The sequence below is a fragment of the Hibiscus syriacus genome, unplaced genomic scaffold, assembly GCF_006381635.1.
Source record: "Hibiscus syriacus cultivar Baekdansim isolate YM2019G1 unplaced genomic scaffold, ASM638163v2 tig00111280_pilon, whole genome shotgun sequence".
NCBI lineage: Eukaryota > Viridiplantae > Streptophyta > Magnoliopsida > Malvales > Malvaceae > Hibiscus > Hibiscus syriacus.
The window spans coordinates 71,703-92,716 of NW_024063046.1; the positions used below are offsets into that span (position 1 = coordinate 71,703).

Below are 21,014 nucleotides of genomic sequence, written 5' to 3' on the forward strand. Positions count from 1 at the left end.
AATATGAAACTGATAAAAAGATTAGGGAAATCAGTAACACAATGCAGGATCAAACTCAAAAGGAAAACACATCTGAAAGAAGGAACGAGGATGAGAGATTACTGTGCCTGAGATTGCATCCAACAGTCAGTTCTGCATAATAACTATCTACATTTGACAGGAAACAGTAAGGGGCCTCCTTTCCTAAGAAAACTTTCGAGTTTGATCGCAACATGCTCTTAATGTCATCTGATATCTGGGGAACCTTGTCCAGACTTTCAATTTGCAAGGGAATTTGGTCACCATGCGCCATTGGGCACGTGATTTGCTCACAATAACCTAAACATTTACAAGGTAAAACATCAAAGACAGATGGGTTTGGGATGACTAATATATGTGTCCATAAGAAAATAAGCACTTCAGTAGTCAGTACAGTCAATGAGATGTGAAAGATGATTCTTCTATTAATAAAAGAAAAAACCAAACTGACTGGAAAAAGAGTGAGTTCGGAACCAGAACGGAAATAACGATAGAACAAAATTAACCTGTACACTGCAAAAAGGCCCAACTCTAATGCCAATTGGGAATTTGAAGAGCTGACGTGGATGCGGCAGCCACTGGGAACCAGACACATTCCATAACAACTCAAGACAGATGGGTTTGGATATGACTAATATAATGTGTCCATAAGAAAATAAGCACTCTCAGTAGTCAGTACAGTCAATGAGATGTGAAAAGATGATTCTTCTATTTCTAATAAAAGAAAAACCAAACTGACTGGAAAAGAGTGAGTTCGGAACCAGAACCGGAAATAACGATAGAACAAAATTAACCTGTACACTGCAAAAAGGCCCAACTCTAATGCCAATTGTGGGAATTTGAAGAGCTGACGTGGATGCGGCAGCCACGGGAACCAGAACACATTCCATAACAACCGAAAAACATCAGCTTCTTGCAAAGCCATTGCAGTCTCTACAACCTGCATAAACAAAACTCAAGATAAACATACACAAATAATCAAAATGTTATCCAAATGAAAAGAGGCAATGAAAGATACATTGACTGCACTAGCAACATTTTTGCCTTGTGGCCGAAATCCGTCGAGTACGATAATTGCCTGTGGAGTAAGTCCGACATGTCCGATAACCACGATCCCAGCCTCGACGATGACTTTTACAGTGGAGATCCTTGAAGGGAACCCTCCTTCCAATTTGATAGCATCCATCTTTAAGACCCTAACAGTCATATCAACTGCCCGTTCATATTCCAAACGGCAATTACATCACGATCAATATTCATCCAAGCAATGTTTCATCATCGATATTTGTCCTTAAAATGTAAGAGAAATCATTCAAGCAATTCTTCTTCATCAATACCAAATAATATAATGCAGTGCACAAGGGAATTTGTTTTGGTTCATAGGGGTACATACCTGACTGATGTTGGTCTCATAGGTCCAAATGGCAAGTCACCAATGAGTAATGGCCGCGTGGCGCCGCGAGCGACCATCGATGGGTAGTCATAGGCTGTAACAACGCAACGGCTGGCGCATTTCTTTTATTTTTGCTTCAGCTGGTTAAGGGTCATTCTCTAGTTGAGCGTTTAAGGCTTTGGACCGCCGTAGATGGCGTTTTCAGGTACGTTGCTCAGGCTGCGAATAAGGCGGCTCTGGAGACTAAAAAAGCCTTGGACAACTCGTGTAAAAGCAACATTTTGTTGGAAGTATTTTAATAACGGAAGAGAAAGAAACAAATCAACTTTCTATAGTAGGGATCAATTTATGATTTTTTAATAGTCAAAGACTCATCAAAGTCATCTCTATAGTTAGGAGATCATTTTTGTATTTTACCATAAAATAAATGTATATTAGTGTATGTAATCCTTTACACCGGTATAAGTATGTGTTAATTGTAACACTTTACACCAGTGTAAGTATGTGGCCTTAACATCTTGTTGTTCAACCATGAAAAGCCGATTGATTACCCTTTTTACTTTAACCATCGATTTTTCAATTTTATCGATCGGGTCACCTAACTATTTAAATATTGTCAATCAAACCACCTGTCGTTAAATATTAACGGAGGAGATGATGTGGCAGTTAATAAAATATATATATAATTACACATTTAGTCCTCATTACTTATGCATTTTATTAATTTGATCCTAATTTTTAATTAATTCAATAAATTTAATCCTTAATTAGATGGTGAAATGTGTCACTATGTGATTGAATATTTTTTCTTAATATTTTTATTTAATTTAATAAAATTTTCATCTAATCAAATGGTGTCATGTGTCACCAATTGAATTAATAGAAAATAAATTGAATCAATAACCGCTGCTAGTGGGGTTTGAATCCAATACGTGAGGAGAAGAAGCAAAAATGCCCCAACCATTGGGTTGCACCATTCAAATGACAAACCTATTACGACATAATATATATAGTTAATGGCAATAAGAAAAGGGAAAATGACCTAATAAGAACTCCAACATGAAATAATTGAATAATACGATAATATGATATATATATATATATATATATATATATATATATATACCTACAAATATTATAATTGATTAATATGTGAATGTATTTTATTTATATTTTAAATTATTTTAATGAAAAAAATAAAAATAATTGAAATATATTATAATTGAAATATAACGAAGAGCTTCGTTAACTTAGAATTTTTCTAATGGTTGAAGGCTTATCGTAGTAAGCATTTTAACTTACACATTGACTTGTTTATATCTCAGTTAGAGTAAGAATTTTATATTTTAATATTTATTCATTATATATTTGAAGAAAATTTTAGGAGAAACATGATTTTATTGAATTAGTCTATTTTAATATAGAATTGTTAAATAAGATTATAATTCGATCGATGTTATAATATTTTAAAATATAAGATATGATACATTTTAGTTCAATAAAATTAGAATAATGAAGATAATTTATTAATTTAAAATTTGTAAAATTATATATTTCAATTATAACATATTAAATTCACTTTTATTTTATTTTTGCATTAAATGTGATTTAAAATATAAATAAAACATATTCATTTATTAATCAATTATAATATATATATATATATATATATATAATTTCATATTTTTCAGTTATTTTATGTCTGAGTCTTTATAAGGTCATTTATTACCATTAACTTTATTATAAATTTATGTTTTGTATATTAGACAAATTTAGTGGTCTAGCTTAGTAGTTCAGACGCTTAGTTTTTCAACTTGTGTCCCAGGTTCAAATCCCACCAACAATAGTTATTGATTTAATTTATTTTCTATTCATTCAATTGGTGACATATGACACCACTTGATTGGATGGAAAATTTATTAAATAAAAAAATTAAAAAAAATCCAATTACACAGTGACATATGTCACCATCGAATTGAAGATTAAATTTATTTAATGAAATAAAAATTAGGACCAAATTAATAGAATATGAAAGTAATGAAGACTAAATGTATAATTATACAAATTTTATTAACTGTCACATCATCTCCTCCATTAATATTTAACGGCAGGTGGCTTGATTGACAAGATTTAAATAGTTAGGTCTCTCGATTGATAAAATTGGAAAATCAATGGTTAAAGTAAAGAGTGTAAATAGTTAGGTAGTCAATGGTATAATTTACCCTAAAAATAATGTTTTATAAATATTATATTTTAATTAAATTACATTTAGATTTTAACTAATTTATAATTATACGTTTAGTAATTTATGATTTAACGTTTTTATAATTTAATTTAATGGTGCTCATTGTTTACCGTACTCATCAACGCTCGTCGAGCGTGCCATCATCATCTTATCGATAAATTATCGCCTATGATTTTCCACCAAAATTAAAAGAGATGTATTGTCATCAACTGACACAATCACCTATGTTATATATGGAGTTTCTTTGTTGAGTCCATCGACTATTAAAAGTCATAAAATGGTAGCCCGACTATAGAGAGTTGCTTTGTTGAGTCCCTCAAATATTAAAAGTTACAAAATGATCACTCAACTATTCATTATGTTCTAAACTCATCTTTTTTTGTTGAAACATTAACGGTCATCTGAGTTGGAAATTAACATGTCGATTGAGATATGATAGTCGTTTGAGATTTTGAGATCAAGTTTTATCATATCTCAGTCAGTAGTTTAACATCCAACTCGAACTGCCGTTAATTTTTTAACAGAAAATGACGAGTTTGGAACATACGGGTGACCATTTTGTAATTTTTAATAGTCGAATGACTCAACAAAACAACTTCTTATAGTCGAGGGACCATTTTATAACTTTTAATAGCCAATGACTCATCAAAGTAGTATCCTATAGTTAGGGGACCATTTGTGTATTTTACCCTAAAATAAATTTATATCAATGTAGATAACACTTTACACCGGTGTAAGTATTAGGGGTGTGCATTATCAGATATCGGATATTATTCGATCCGAATTTTTGGATATCCGAAAATTTCGGATACCTAAAGTAATGATCCATATCCGATCCGAAAAAATTGGATATCCGAGATCGTATATCCAAATATCCGGATCCGAATCCATTTTTTACAAAAAAATCAAAAAAAATTAATAGAAATTAAAATATTCATATTTACTTGTTTTCCAACAATTTGTTTATGTAATTACATGCCCCACTACAATTAAAATTTTAAATAACATAATACAATAATATAGTCCCCTAAATGTTAAATAGCATAAAATAATGTACATTAACAACACAATAAACCAACACAAGATGTGCAAAATAAAAATATTACATAAGAGTATCAAGTCTCAAATTAACACAAGATGTTCAAAATAAAATATCACACAAGAGTATCAAGTCTTAACAACATAATAAAAGAGATTGTAGGATCACTAAATACTTCAAAATTTCAGAGTACAGGAGGATTCAAACTTGAGGAAACACGAAATTCTTAGTTCTTTCCCGACTGAAATAATCCTTGCTTTGGAAGAGGTTTTTGGTAGACATCTATCCGTTGTTTGTCTAGTTTTCAAGATCTGTTGGAAGTAAAAATTATTGCATTGCATGTTATTTTTGTATGGTACTCCTGTATAATACAATGTTTGTGGGATTAATTCCTACACGTTCTTTCTAATTTCTTATGTGTGATCGACATTTATACAGGCTAATAAGAGAACTAGAAATAGAGCATATGAGGTCCTTGTCCAAATTGGCCATGAATATGGAGATCAAGACGGCAGTGGACAGAGAGAACAGCTCTGGGTCGAATATAGCTCAAAATTTTTCGGGTTTTCGGATAATCCGAACATGGTTTTTTATCGATCCGTATCCGATCCGATAATCTGGAAAAAATTTTGGATATCTGATCCGAAGTATCCAAAAATTAAAAAATTGATAGGATATCCGAATTTTTGGATTGGATCGGATCGGATTTTTTTGCACACCCCTAGCAAGTATGTGTTAATTGTAACACTTTACACCGGTGTAAGTATGTGACCTTAACATCTTGTTGCTCTACCATGAAATGACTAATTATCGATAAATTATTAACTACGACTTTCCACCAAAATTAAAAGAGATGTATTGTCATCAACTGACAGAATCACCTATGTTCTATCAACAATTTCAAACATTACTTAATTTGTTGGAGTTTTTTTTTCATTTTATTTATAGAGATAATATTTTAGTGTATTGTTGATGGTAAGTCTTATATATTTCGGTAAATCATAAAATGTCACTTTATCAATCGATAAATAAAAAGTTTCATGGAAGATTTATAAATAAATATTGATAAATATATTTAGGGAAATTTTATACACAGTCTATTAGTTAAGACTTAGAGTTTAAGATTTAATATTTATATTTCAAATAATTATGATTATATAAATTTTAATTTATATAATTTACATAAAAAATTACTCGTATATTTAAAATTAATTATGACTATTGTCCCAATCTCCTTTATCCTCTTATCTGATATCATAGTAGAAAGCTCCTTGAATTAAAGTTGTCTAAAATCATGGAAATAAACATTATACCAAACATAGCAGCACAAGAGGTGATATTCGTTCCTTCATTGGTTATATTTTTCATTTGGATTTTTCTATATATCCCGTTTGTTGTTAGTTTTGATTATTACAAAACATAAACTACATGGATGCAAAAGAAAAAGGAACAAGTTAAAAAACAGAAAGAAAAGGTATTTGCAGCATTAATTAGCGAAGGAGTTGACTCATCAAAAAAACAACTTTGTACCTGTTCAGATTATGGAACAAGAGATAATATTCGCAAACAAGCAACTTTGTAGATTATAGCAGGGAGTCAGGGACTACTATTATCAAATGTACCTGTTCAGTTCATTCAGTGTTCAACACTCAAACAAGCAATATTCACAAGCAACTACATTTACAAAACCAGAATGCAGAGAACATCAATCAGAACCGATATTCTTTGCCTGTCGAGTCCAAGAAAAAACGAATCTGGCATTCTGTTGAGGCCCTAGGGCAGTTCAACATGTTTCTTATATGCCTGCGTCGTTTCTTCAACATCGAGGAAGTCCTGATCTTCACTTCCTCCAAGACCCTTCATTTGCGTAGTGTAATCGCTCCAGTTGCAGAGTCCTTAGATTTTGTAAACAAACATTTTCAGGGAGATCGATGAAAATATTATCAATCAGCTTGAGAGATACGAGTGTTCTGCAAGCAAATAAACGACCAGGCAGTCTAACCGTTGGTACATGTGAAAAATTGAGGCTGAGTTTCAGCTCTTGAACATTCCTTTCTACTGCAGCAGCAACCCATGTACCCAGATGCTCTTCATCCACTTCCAAGAAAGGTTTAAAGTCTATGGTAAACTGGTACACATTTTGAGCTTGACAGTTGGTTAAAAACTTACCTATAGAATCCACAAAGCTGCCCAATGTACCAATGAATTCAGCTGAACTGAAGGAGAGGACGGGAACAGCAGTCCATAAATGCTTCCATCGCTTTGACAAGGTACTGGTGGCAACTGACAATTTGGTGGGGAGAAAGGAAAGGATGTGGCAAATAATGGAGTCTGGTAGGTTGCTAAGTTGATCAATGTGTTTTTGACCCTTTTCCATATCTTTTTCCTTTTCCTTTTCCACGCTCCTTTTCTTGGATAGTCTTTGAACCAAATCAGCCATATGTGAGTGAAGACTCTGCTTAACCTATGAACAAAAATTTAAAGACTCTGGTTAACCTATGAACAACAATTTAAAGAGACCATTTCAGAGATTCTTGGAATATTATCTTGCTCACCCGTTTACTAACATCAATGGCAAAAACTCTGTATTCTTGGAATATTATCTTGCCAGCGTTTTTGCATGAAAGAAGCCTTGTGACCGGCGTTGGCAGTTCCGGGGCGGTGTTCCACCGGTCCTTGAACGGAGATTCAACGGCTGCCCGAGAAAGAAACGAGAATGGTAATGGGGATCAGATATTCAGATGGGAGAGCGGGAACAGTTATGGGAGATTGGAGAAGAAGCAGTTTGATTCTTGATTCCATATTATCCTGAGCCTACCTTATACCATGGCCCACCCCATATATTTTTTTGTGTGTTTATATATCGTATGGACTAAATTAAAAGGCTTGATAAAGTAAAAGGGTCAAATCTCTCAATCATCCCATTAAAAAACATAAGAGGGAGGTACTACATTGATGGACTAAATGAAACTTTAGGTGATATTTTTACAAGGAATTGGAAGTGGAGGAATTATATTAAAAAAACTTGACAAATTATAGGTACCAAATCTGTTATTATCTCACTGGAAACAACAAATGGAATGTGGGAAATGACGTTAGAGGGAAATTCTAATATTTGATAAAGTACAGGGTTCGGTTCTGTAATATTTAAAAACTCAATTGCCGAAGAAATGATATTTGGACCAAAACAACTAGTTGGTAGTCGAATCGAGATGTAGATAATTTATTTCTTAAAAATGAATGAATAAGAGAATTATACAAATACACATTAATAATTAAACTAATAATTAAAATGTATCTGAACAACACTCACATATAATAAATTTAAAATTAAGATAAAATCTTCAATGAAAATTCACACATGATATATATTTATATATACATATTAAAACTTAAATAAGTGTTAACCTCCCATAAGCCAATGCCTTATTCTCATTATGTTTATAAATAAATTCAACTTTTTAAAATTTGTTTGTTGAAAAAGTTTCTTTTTGATTAAATATATACTTAACTATATTATTTATACATATCTAATTTTTTTGGTACGTACAGTTAGATATTGATGTGTGTACCGACAAGTGTAAGCTTCCATTATCGCTTCAAGTAATAAAGTGGATACACTCTCGTGTGTGAGGTATCGATCTCACATAAAATAGTGTGGTTAACAAATCCATCAAGATAAATTAATTGAATGGATAAACACTCTAAGTAGATAAGAAATGTGATAGAAGGCTTGTTGAGTTAATCGTTCTCTGAATTCAAGTAAGCATCTCGTTGATGGTGTTATAAATGTCAATAAATGATTATCTCATCGGTTTTGATATAAATTTAGTTGACGATTGTATATACTATAAGATCAATAAGAGTAAACCAACTTATACTTTGTTTTCAAAAGAGTTTCAATGAGGAGTTTAATAAATGCTTACGTATTATACAAATAGTTCCCTTTATTTTCTGTCTAACTGATTTTGGTCATTGATTTAAAAGTTAAGTGTGTTTGATCTCTTACATTATTGATCCATTTGATTTTAGTCTCTTAATCATTAACTCCCGTTAACTCGTTAACGGAAACCTGAGTTGACAACTAAAAAGTAAAAGATAATTCATGTGTCTTCTTCTTTTTCCTCCCACCAACGAATCGATCACTGAAAAAGCATGCAAACACGAATTCCCACCATGGGAAAGCATGGTGCTGAATATTATGCATTATCCATTGGGAAAGCATATTGCTGAATATTATGCATTATCCATAGTGTTGGATATTATGATTATCCATGCAAATACGAATTCCCAACATGGGAAAGCATGCAGCCACTTGCTAGGTATTTTTTCAAGCATTTGCATGCCTAAGCAATTAACACTTATCTAAATTCCAAAGCCTAAAGAACAATTGTGTCGCAGCTGTTGAGACAACTTTTCATGTGTCATGATCGAGTATTACTAACCCACAAAATTAAACATCACTATTTGTTATCTCATACATTTCTTTGGTTGTTCTATCTCTTGTCATTGTAGTTTGTTTTTTGTTTACTATAAACCTAAAGGTTCCAGATACTTAGAATGTTCTGACAACTCTAAACGATAATTTTCCCCCCATATGCACTTACAATTCAATAGGGGATGTAGTTTAGATGATAGTAATTAGTAATTACCCCACATCTCCATTTAGCTGTAGTTTCCTACTTGAAAAGAAGGATGAACTTGAGCTTAAAATTAGTCATAAAACGAACAAAATGGTTCATAAGTTTGAGATTGCCTCAATATCTGTAAACAACATCTTCGCGTTTACTAAGCTCTTTTCAGTTTCGTTCCAGAATTCACTTAAGAATGTGTCTGCTGTATCTTAAAGCTTCATCAAGAGAATCAGGCTCCCACTCGATAACCATCTTTGTACAACTTTGTCCATGACTTCATCACATATGAGTCATTAACTGCAACATCACATATTCCTCTACCTTTTCAATAAAACCTAGAACATGCTTTAAGTTGCATGGAATTGAGAAAACAAGGACAATAATGGGAGTTTAGAACCCACTTGCAAAATTTTTTATAATATATAATTCTATACGTGGTTTACCTGCATCCGGAAGATGAAGCATCGAGAACTCCAACGAGAATGACTTGTTTACCGGCAGCAAGGGAGTATAGGGACACGTTTTCAAGAAGAAGAAGAAGCGTGTATTTTTTTTTTTAATTTTTTAATTATCACATAACACTTTCGTTAAAGGGTTAACGTTTGAAAGATTAAAATCGAACGGACTGATAACGTAAGGGACTAAAATCACTCTTTTTTTTAAACCAATGAACCAAAATTATTCTTTTTTAACTGATAACCAAAATCAATTAGACCAAAAACATAAGAGACCATGTATATATTTTACTCATTAAAAAAAGAATAAGAGAAGGTGTGGTGAAAAAAAAACCAGAGGCTCTCGCATGCAAAACAAGCACTCTATATACTATATCAACTACGCACCCATGATATCTTTTAGGGAAAACTACTTGAATGTCTACCTAAATATAAGGTTAGTGTCGATATGACCATCATTTTCAAAATTTTATCAACATGACCATTTAACTGTTTAATTGGTTTCAAATAAGTCATACCATATGAGCTACAAACCCGTGATATCTTTTAGGGTAAACTACTTGAATGCCCACCTAACTATGAGGTTAATGTCGATATGACCACCATTTTCAAAATTTTATCAATATGTCCACTTAATTGTTTGTCGCGACCGTCTTCCGGGTTGGGTTGTACCTAACAAAAACAAAGGAAAAATATTAATTTGTTAAAATAATAATAGTAATATATATATTAAGGTACTATATAATATATATGTATGCTATACTATAAATATACAATGTAAATATACTATAGGATATACGAATACACAAACCCGGATAAAAAAATATGTCTACAGCTGCCCCTCTTTGCCCATAGCATGTAACGGGAATAGGGAAAAGAGTAAAAGACACACTTTTCGTCCAATATAAAGGTATCACCGAATTTAACATAATCTATTATTGGAGTCGATTCCCATCTTATCGAATATCATCTGTCGTAGAGTTGAAATACGATGTCATAATTGATGGTAAATTTGGACTGAATTACGGACGACTCCCTCGCCGTGAGGTTGAGTTAAACTGGAAAATCCTGAGCACGATATCCTTCGTCATGAAGTTGAAACCGAGCTCAAAGCATTGGAAAGTCGCTCTTGGGTCGTCTTCTAGCCCAATATACTTCATCGTGAAGCTGAAATTTGACCTGAAGACTTTGGTATGAAACTGGTTTTTCATTGTTGTGTTACAGATGACTCATTCATCGTGAAGTTGGGTCAATCTTTTAGGTACGATATCCTTCGTCGTGAAGTCGAAATCCTAGGTGGCTCCTTCGTTGTGAAGTTGAGCTTTGAATTGGATGTCATTCGTTGTGAAGTTGAAATCCAATCTTGTAAATTGAATCGCTTTGAGATTAATATTTGAAGTTGAAATTGTGGATGGCTCCTTCGCTGTGAAGTTGAGCTTTGAATTTGATGTCCTTCATTGTGAAGTTGAAATCCACTCTTGTGAATTGTATCGCTTTCGAGTTCAATATCTTTTGTTGTGAAGTTGAAATTGACTCTAACAAGAATAATCTGAAAAAATTATGCATATATGCTATGCTATGGATGCAATGTTTTTATGTGTGCCTAAAATGCATATGTGAAATATGTTATTTTAGGATTTGGGGGGAAATCTTCAATCTCTGGTTGTTAGTCCTGATGACTCTTGATTATGGAATCTTCAATCTCTGGTTGTCAGTCCTGATGACTCTTGATTATGGAATCTTGAATTCTGATCTTGATCTTTTATTCTTCACCATGTTTAAATTCGATGTATAGAAAAATGCCTTTTAGTCATCTCAAGTATAGTGCATAAGCCCATATCGGCTTCCGAATATCTGTACCTTTCAGGAAAATCTTTGTACAATAATACCCAATTATCTTTTCAAGAGTGAATAAATCATTAAGTTTAAATTCAACACAAGATGATTAAAAGGAATTGACTTAGAGAAATGATCATATTTATTTATAAGGAAAAAGGAACAAAGTATATGACAAACATTTTGGGGAAAAATATATAAGTAGATGCCTTAGATCACAATAATGCAGGCGCTTTTGAACTAATACGTCGTTAGACGACTTTTGAGTACAACCTTTGCCAATGGAACTTTAAAAATGCGACAATGTTCAGAATGCCACATTTCCCTGAATCATTAAGTCTGCAGAAGATTTGGATGTCGTGACGCAGAACCTTTCCTGAATCCTTATCCAAATTACCCTTTTGGGTTTTCAACTTGGATCCATCCTTGGTCTCAAGGCGTCCTTTGTAGGTTTTTATCTTGGACCCACCTTTTTTTTTAATTTAAGGCGCCCTTTCGGGTTTTCAACCTAAATGTTTTTTTCAACTTAGGGAGCCCTTTCAGGTTTTCACCCTAAGCGAAATATTTTTTTACTACATCCGAATTAACGGGATTTGGTAAATATGGCCATCCATTTCAGTCAGAATCAATGCTCCTCCGGAGAAAGCTTTCTTTATAACATAAGGTCATTCCCAATTTGACATCCATTTTCCTCTGAAATCTTTTTGAATTGGCCAAATTCTCTTTAGTACAAGATCCCCTTCATGGAATACCCTTGGACACACCTTTCTATTATGTGCTCGAATCATTCGTTTTTGGTAGAGTTGGCCATGGTGAATGGTTTTCAACCTCTTTTCCTCTATTAGGTTCAACTGATCATATCGAGTTTGGATCCAATATGCATCATCTAGTTTAACTTCTGATAGGACTCAGATTGATGGAATCTCTACCTTAATAGGCAGTATTGCTTTCATCCCATATGCTAATGAGAACGGGGTTACCCCAGTCGAAGTTCGTACCTAGGTTCGGTAAGCAAAAAGAGCAAAAGGTAATTTCTCGTGTCAATCCTTGTATATCTTAGTTGTTTTCTTCACTATTTTCTTGATGTTTTTGTTTGCTGCTTCTACCGCTCCATTCATCTTTGGTCTATAAACAGTAGAATTATGATGTTTTATGTTAAATTGTTCACACGCAGCGTCCATCATCTTACTTTTCAGGTTCGTGGTATTATCGGTAATGATTCTTTCAGGTAAACCATACCGACATATGATCTCTTTCTTCAGGAACTTACAAACAATGGACTGAGTAACACTGGCATATGATGTAACCTCTACCCTTTTCGTTAAATAGTCAATTGCCACAAGAATGAAACGATGGCCATTTGAAGTCTTCAAATGAAATTTCCTGATAACATCCATACCCCACATAGAGAATGACCATGGTGCAGTCATCACATGAAGAGGTTGAGGTGGAACATTGATTTTATTCCTATAAATTTGACTTTTGGACATCTTCTAGCATAATTGATGCAGTCCCTTTCCAATGTAGACCAGAAATATTTGCATCTCATAATTTGCCTTGACATCATATGTCCATTCGCATGCATTCTGAAAACTCTATTATGTACCTCTTCTAATATCATCTTTGCCTCTTTTGCATCTACACATATCAACAAGATATGATCATGGCTTTTCTTGTACAAAACTTCTCCATCAAGAACATATTCAACCACCATCCTTCTAATAGTTATTTTATCAGTTTCGGTGGCTTCTTCTTGATAACTTCAGTTTTTGATGTATTGCAGAATGTCATGATACCAGGGCTTAATGTCTTTTACTTCCTCGGTTTGGTAACAATTAGTCGGGTACTCATACGACTTCATATCAATTGGCATAATATCATACTCATCGCCAACCTTAAATGCGACTACCAAGGTAGCTAAAGCATCGACCATTTGGTTTTCTTCTCTTGGTACGTAATGGAAAGAGAATTCGTCAAATTCTTCGAGTATATCTAATATTAGCTTTCCACCAGCTTTACATCCTTCATTTATCATTCTCTACAGAGCTGATAGATCACTAAAGTAGAATCTCTATATACCCGTAAGGGCTTTATATTTTGTCCAATAGCAACTCGATTCCCCAAAACACAAGCCTCATACTCTGCCATGTTGTTAGTGCAATCAAAATTCAGTCTGCTAGTGAATGGGTAATGATTTCCTTCAGGGGAGATTAATATTGCCCCAATGCCATGTCATATGCATTTAAACCATCAAAATGCATTTTCCAAGAATAACATGTGGAAGTACTTGCTTCTTCTAAGGATATGGCCATCAAGTCTTCGTCTGGGAAGTCAAAGTCCAAAGGCTCATAATTTTCAATAGTTATGCTTGCCAAGAAATCCGATATGGTACTTCCCTTTATAGATTTTTGGCTCACGTACTCGATGTCAAATTCAGATAACAACATCTGCCATTGAGCTAACCTTCCAGAGAGAGCAGGTACACCCATCAATACTTTAGTGAGTCTAACTTGGAAATCAGCCAAGTGGTGTGGTACAACATGTATTGTCTAAGTCTACGTGTAGCCCAGACTAAAGCATATCAAACCCTTTCGATAGGAGGATATCTGACCTCGCAATCAGTGAACTTTCTACTCAGGTAATAAATGACCCTTTCTTTTCTCCCAGATTCATCATGCTGACCCATAACACACCCCATTGAATTCTCAAATATGGATAAATACAAGAAAAGAGGTTTGCCCTAGATGTGAGACATTAAGATAGGGGTGCGAGATAAGTATTCTTTTATCTTCTCGAATGCAGTCTGGCAATCCTCATCCCATGTTCCAAAATTTTCTTTCGAAGAAGACGAAAAATTGGGTCGCACTTGTCGGTCAATTGAGATATAAAATGCGCTATGTAATTTAACCTGCCCAAAAAACCTCGAACCTCTTTATGTGTTTGTGAGAGAGGTAAATTTTGGATGGCTTTGACTTTATCTGGATCGACTTCGATACATATTCTGCTAACAACGAAGCCTAATAGCTTTCCGGATGTTACCCTGAAGGTACATTTGTTGGGGTTCAGTTTCAGCTGGAACTTTCTTAATATTTGAAGGAGTTTTCTCAGATTCTCGACATGTTTATCTTCGGTTTGTGCTTTGAAAATTATGTCATCGGCATAAACCTTGATTTCTTTATGCATCATGTCATGAAACAAGGTCACCATGGCTCTTTGATATGTTGCCCCGACATTCTTTAATCTGAAGGGCATTACCTTGTAATATAAAGTTCCCCATATTGAGATAAATGTGGTTTTTTCCATGTCCTCAGGATGCATCTTTATCTGGTTATATCCTGAGAATCCGTCCATGAATGAGAAGAAAGTGTTCCCGGTAATATTATCCACCAAAGAGTCTATGTACGACAGAGAAAAGTTATCTTTGGGACTCACCTTGTTAAGATCTCGGTAATCGACACACATGCGTACTTTACCGTCTTTCTTTGGAATCAACATTATATTAGCCACCCATTTCGGATACTTGGCCACTTGGAGGAAGCCGATATCGAATTGTTTCTTGACCTCTTCCTTGATCTTAAAGAGCATTTCAGGTCTCATTCTCATTAGCTTTTGTTACACCGATTTGCATTCTGGTTTGATGGGCAATTTGTGGACTACCATATCCATATCCAGTCCCGGCATGTCTTGATACGACCATGCAAACACATATTTGTATTCTTGAAGTAAGAATATTAAGTTTTGTCTTGCTTCAGTTAAGAGAGATGTGCCAATTTTGACTTCCTTTCTTTCCTCTTTCGTACCTAGATTCAGGACTTCAATTTTCTATTCATGCGGCAATATTTGCTTGTCTTCTCTTTCTACCATCCTTAACAATTCGGAAGAAAAACTGCACTCGCCTTCATTGTCACATTCATCAACTTCCCCGAGACAATCAAACTGTTCAAAATCCACTTCCGAGTCAGTATCATCAGTACCTCTATTGTCATTATCTTGGGACCTGAAGGAGAAATGAAATGTTTATATGTGAGAGGAAAATATCCTACATGGAATGGTCGAAACTTAAATTCCAAAGAGGATAAAACGAAAGAAAATTGAATTCAAAAGAAAAGTACTAAATGAAAAAAAATTAAGTTCAAAAGAAATAAGGAAATTTGAAAACCACAAGTAATTCTTTAGTCATCCAGTTGCTAAGCACCGATCTAGGTGGTAAAGGGCGGATTCCTGACTTATTCGTATTTTCAGCATTCTCTGTGGTTATAGCGTTAATACTCTAATCTTTCAAAGCAGCCTCCAAATATATTGAAGTCGACCCAAACTCATAACCATCGGATTTAAAGGTTTCTTAAAGAAGTTGAAAAACCATGGGTTCCCATTGAAAATCTTTCCCGTTTAATCTGGTCGACCTTCTGTCTCGGCCTTTCTGGATTTCTTCATCTTCTGTTATTGGATGGGCTGAAAACCAAGCCCAAACTGGTCTAGCTTTGTTATAGGAATGATAGGGTTGATCCTTCATTGCAACAGACTCCCAAATCCTCTTCCCACATTGGCATCTCTTCCCAAGATCTGTTTGATCTCCATTTTAGTGCATTCGGAGAGCCGGGGTTTAGAAATATTTCCTCCTTCAGCCACAAACATGACATTCACAAATTCTAAGGAGTGGAACAAACATTCTACCACCTCATCATTTTCTTATATGTATGGGGCATTAGTGGTCACACTCGCCACGATATCTTCTTCAACATTAACAATTACCAGAGCCCCATCGATGACAAACTTGACTTTCTCGTGCAGTGTAGACGGTACTGCTCCAGCTTGATGGATCCAAGGTCTTCCCAAAAGGAAGTTGTAGGAAGGCATGATATCCATTACCAAGAATTCAACAATGTAAGTAGCAGGTCAGATGATTAAAGGCATCTCAATCTTGCCGATTACCTCTCTCTTGGTCCCGTCAAATGCTCGGACCACGCTCTGGCATGTTCTCATGTGGGAAGCGTCTATTGTCATCCTGTTTAATGTAACTAAGGGTGTCACATTTAGGGATAAGCCATTGTCAATTAACACACTCGGTAAGGCGTGCCCCTTACAATGAGTGGTGATGTGTAATGCCTTAGCTCGACCTCGTCCTCCAGACAGAATCTCATCATCAGAAAATGAAATAAGATTATCAGCTTGAATATTGTTAACCAGTCGATCCATCTTGCTGACTGGTATGTCTTGTGGCACAAAGGTCTGATTTAGGACCTTTAAAATTACTTCCATGTGTGCCTCTGAATTTAGCATTAGTGTCAACATTGAAATACGTGTCAACAAGCTATGTAATTGGTCTATGATGTTATACTCACTGTGCTTTAAAAATTTTAGGAATTATATAGTTTCTTTCTCCTTTATTGACTCGTTTATTGTCAGCACATCCCACTTGAAGGGCTCAAGTGGTCTCTGGGGGGGACTTAGCCTATTTGGAAGTAGTGTTTCCCCACTGCATGTTTCGCGTCATTATCATATTATTTCAGGGAGCTTACTTGGGATTCATACTTCCAAGGCACTAGACTGTTGTCCTTATAGGAAAAAGGTCGAGGTGTTGTGATCACCACATTTGCTTGTGTTTTCTTTGCTATATTCGCTTTAGGGGTAATTACTAAAGGATGACCCCTGCCATATCTACTTTCGGATGATTCTCTGGTGGCACAAACATCCATTTCTGGAGAGTCTTGGATTTCATCATAGAATTCCAGCTCCTTTCTATCCATCATAGGATGGATCAAATCTTTAAACTCTAAGCAATCTTACACTTCATTCCCTTTTTCATTATGGTAACAATAGTGGTTATCAACTCCACTCCTTGATGTATCAAAATGTGGTGCAAGAAACCCTACTTTCGCCATTTGTCTCCATACCCAAGCCAAATGAGACGTTATTTCAGAAACACAAGTCTTAACTTTCCTTTTTTATTTGTAGTACTTGCATTAATCTCAGTCTCTTGATGATTAGGCAAATGATTTTGTGCAACGTTTGGTGCTCCTGAGTCGAAGTGGATCCAATTCTTGTTACGCATTCTTTGTACGAGCCTCTTGAATGCGAGGTAATTCTCAATAGTATGCCCTGGCAATCCACCATGATATTTGCAGTGAGCGTTCACATCATACCATCTGGGGTATGGGGGCTTCATAGGTTCCACCAGGTATGGTGACGCTACATGAGTGTCAAAGAGTTATTGATATAGTTCCTTGTACGTCATGGGAATAGGATCAAATTACTCATTTTCTCTTTCTTTCCTAAGTTCCCTCAGATTTTAACTAGAAGTATATGATGGTACAGCTGCAATTGTTTTTGAGTTGAAGATTGTAACACCTTTTTTGGCATTGTAGGTGTTGATGTTATTAATTTTTCTCTTTTTCTTCTTCATAGGAGGTTTCTTACTTGATTCCCCTCCCTTGATCTTGCCTTGTTTTATGGCTGTTTCAATCATTTCCCCGACCATAACTAAGTCAGAGAAATTTTCTGATGTGATTGCAAGCCGAAGTAAGGAGTCTTCAGGGTTTACATGAAGAGTTTCCTAGTTTCCTTCTCATCCAAGGATGGATGAACTTGCACAGATAAATCCCCCAATCTCTGGTCATATTGTCTGAAGCTCTCATTATGCTTTTTCTCCATGCTTTGTAGCATGACTCGATCTGGTCTAATATCGTTTATATGCTTGTATTGTTCCAAGAATGACTTGTCTAGATCTTTCCATGTCTTGATATGAGATCGATTCAGCTGATTGTACCACTGGATGGCTGAACCACACAGACTCTCTTGGAAGCAATGAATCAGGAGCTGATCATTTCCTACATATCCCTTCATCTTTCAACAGAACATGATAATGTGAGCTGAAGAGCAACTGTTCCCATCAAATTTCTCAAACTCGTGAACTTTGAATTTTAGTGGTAGCACCAATTCTGAGACTAAACACTATTCTAGAGCACTAACCCCGTAATAATTATGGTCCCCTTAACCACTTTCATTTGGTCTTCCAGCTGTTTGATTTTTTATCCATTTTCTTTGCCTTGTCTTCTTCATCAAAATCCGGTATATGGTAGTCATCCATATTATTCTTAGGGTTGGATAATAAAGTTTGTATCTTTACAGCTGACGAGGCATTTTCTTTTGTAGTGGACGAGTCCCCTTGTATTCTTGGTGATATTATAGGTGAAATAACTACCTACGGGGTAAGTGGCATAACTAACCCTTCAGAAGACCCTGCCCCAGGCGTGTTTTCCTAACTCAAGCTAGATAGCCTTGCAAAAATTTGATTAACCAAATACTCTTGGCTTTTAGTGATCGTTTCCAAAGTATTTTGGTTATTTTGGCTTATCTTTTCTACTAACTCTCTCTACAACTTCAACATGTTCTCTTCGAGTTGAGTAATTTTGGCTTCCATTTGCCTTTTCTTTATGCGGGTGTTGTGAGGATGATGTGTGTCCAAGGCTCATGGAGGTATATCCGGTGTTTGTTCCCTAGACATTTTATGTTAGTTAATGTGAATGTAAAAAATATGGAAAATAAAAATGAAATGCAAGATATGAAAATGATGCATGATGTATGAGAATTAGAGGCATTGATCCAGAAACTGTCTGTTATTATAAATAATCTTTATTGAGACAAAAATGTCTTATTTTTTTAAGAGACAAAAATATCTTAAAGGTATATTCTGACTAAATCCTCTAAACCCCGAATAACTTCTAATAGGTTGACAAGTTTTCTTCATTCTTCTGTCACTGGTTGAATACCTTGTCGGACCATTCTGGTTTCTTTTGTTAAACCATGCAAGTGATGAGCTGCTTTTCGTACTTGTTCCAAAAAATATCGGATAACTACATCTCTAGCTTTCACCATTTGATGGGCGTGTTCCCAACAAAAATGCCACTAAAATCCTCCATCAAAAGGAACTATCTGAAGCTCACTTGTTTGTTTCTTGAACCCGTCCACAATGGCTTCCAACTCAGCTATGGTTTTGTCATCATGCTCTTGTTGTTTCTGAAGAGACTTCTCTAAATCAGTTATCTAGATATTCAAACGTTTATTCTGGTGTTGGTTGTCTAACAAATGTCTCTGAGTAGTCTTTAGCTGTTCTTTCAAGGTTTCTCTTTCCTCATGCCCTTCAAACTTCCTTTTTAGGCTGTTAGCTTCACTTTTTTAGTACTCAGAAGACCTTTTCAGATTAGACTTGCTCTGGACTTGTTCTTGATATCCTTTTCTCAAATTCTCAATCTCAAAACAAATTCTCTTTTGTTCTTTCTCTAACTTGTCTGCCCGATCCTTTAGAGTATCAGTATCCAACTCCCACTAGAATCTTTCAGCCTCGAGTTCCCTTAGACTTTGTTTCATCTCCTACTTTTCAGCTTCAAATTCTTTTCTTGCTATCTCTAGCTCGGAGGGAACATGCTTAAGATGTTCATCCATGGTTTGAGTGTCTTCATGGTCTGGCATTGGGATGGTGTCATTTTTCCTTATCCTTCGTCATTCCAAATAGTCTGGAGTAAGCATATCCTTAGCGGCCACGACATCCATACAGAATATTTTCTTCCATGACACAGCTACTTTTTTGACATTTTTCTTGTAGTTGTCCCCATGATATGCAAATTTCGATCCAGATATTCAATGTGTTGTTGGGACAAACTGGCGTGCCCCATATTTTTGATGTGCCAAAAGTGGAGAGTATCTGACTCCTCCCTATAATCTGAGTAATGTCATAGTTTCTGAATCTCCACATCGGAAAAGAATGTCACTATGGGTCAACCAGGGGGATCTCCAGACAACATCCCTATCTTGAAAGAGTGTGAACACCTTTATCCATTTTTATTTTTGGGATGCCTTTGTGCCATTTCAGGGTGAGGAATTCCTCTAAAGGAGAATAAGTGGTGCTAAATCGGTAGTAAGAAATCTCATTAGTCTTCCAGAAGTGACTATGGATCCAAACTTGGAGAAGCAATGCACACCCTATAAATTTCCTTCTCCAGTTTTTCTGCAGTGGTTGAGGGAGCAAAAAGTTTCAGTTAAAATTATCGGTGCTGGATTGACTCATTTCAGGAGTTTTTCGAATAGTTCCACTACAACTGCCTCAATGTACCCCAATGTCTTTGGAAAAATAACCAAACCATAAATGCCCAGTGCAAAAAGATCATTTGCCTTCTATTTATCAGGGTGATTCTTCATTAGTTGCTTGATATGACTCCAAGCAATTCCTTCCCCATTAACTTTATGTTGAATCCAGTCAGTTGCCCATTTCTCATCTACCCTGCCACTTTTGCCAACTCATTCTTGAAAGGCTGAATCTTGATGTGCTTGATGTAAACCCGACCCATTCTTATTCCTTCACAATGCAACAAAGCAGTATATTCTTCAATTGTGTGTA

General features: G+C 35.2%; 1 protein-coding gene and 1 pseudogene across 1 annotated transcript; both read right to left on the reverse strand.

The window, feature by feature from the left end:
* Positions 1 to 55: 55 nt before the first annotated feature.
* Positions 56 to 4,821, reverse strand: LOC120157952 (annotated as a pseudogene).
* Positions 4,822 to 6,535: 1,714 nt separating this feature from the next.
* On the reverse strand, positions 6,536 to 7,135 carry LOC120157953 (F-box/FBD/LRR-repeat protein At3g52680-like). Its single transcript, XM_039168911.1, has one exon. The coding sequence runs from the start codon at positions 7,133 to 7,135 to the stop codon at positions 6,536 to 6,538; it is 600 nt and encodes a 199-aa protein (XP_039024842.1).
* Between the last annotated feature and the right edge of the window lie 13,879 nt (positions 7,136 to 21,014).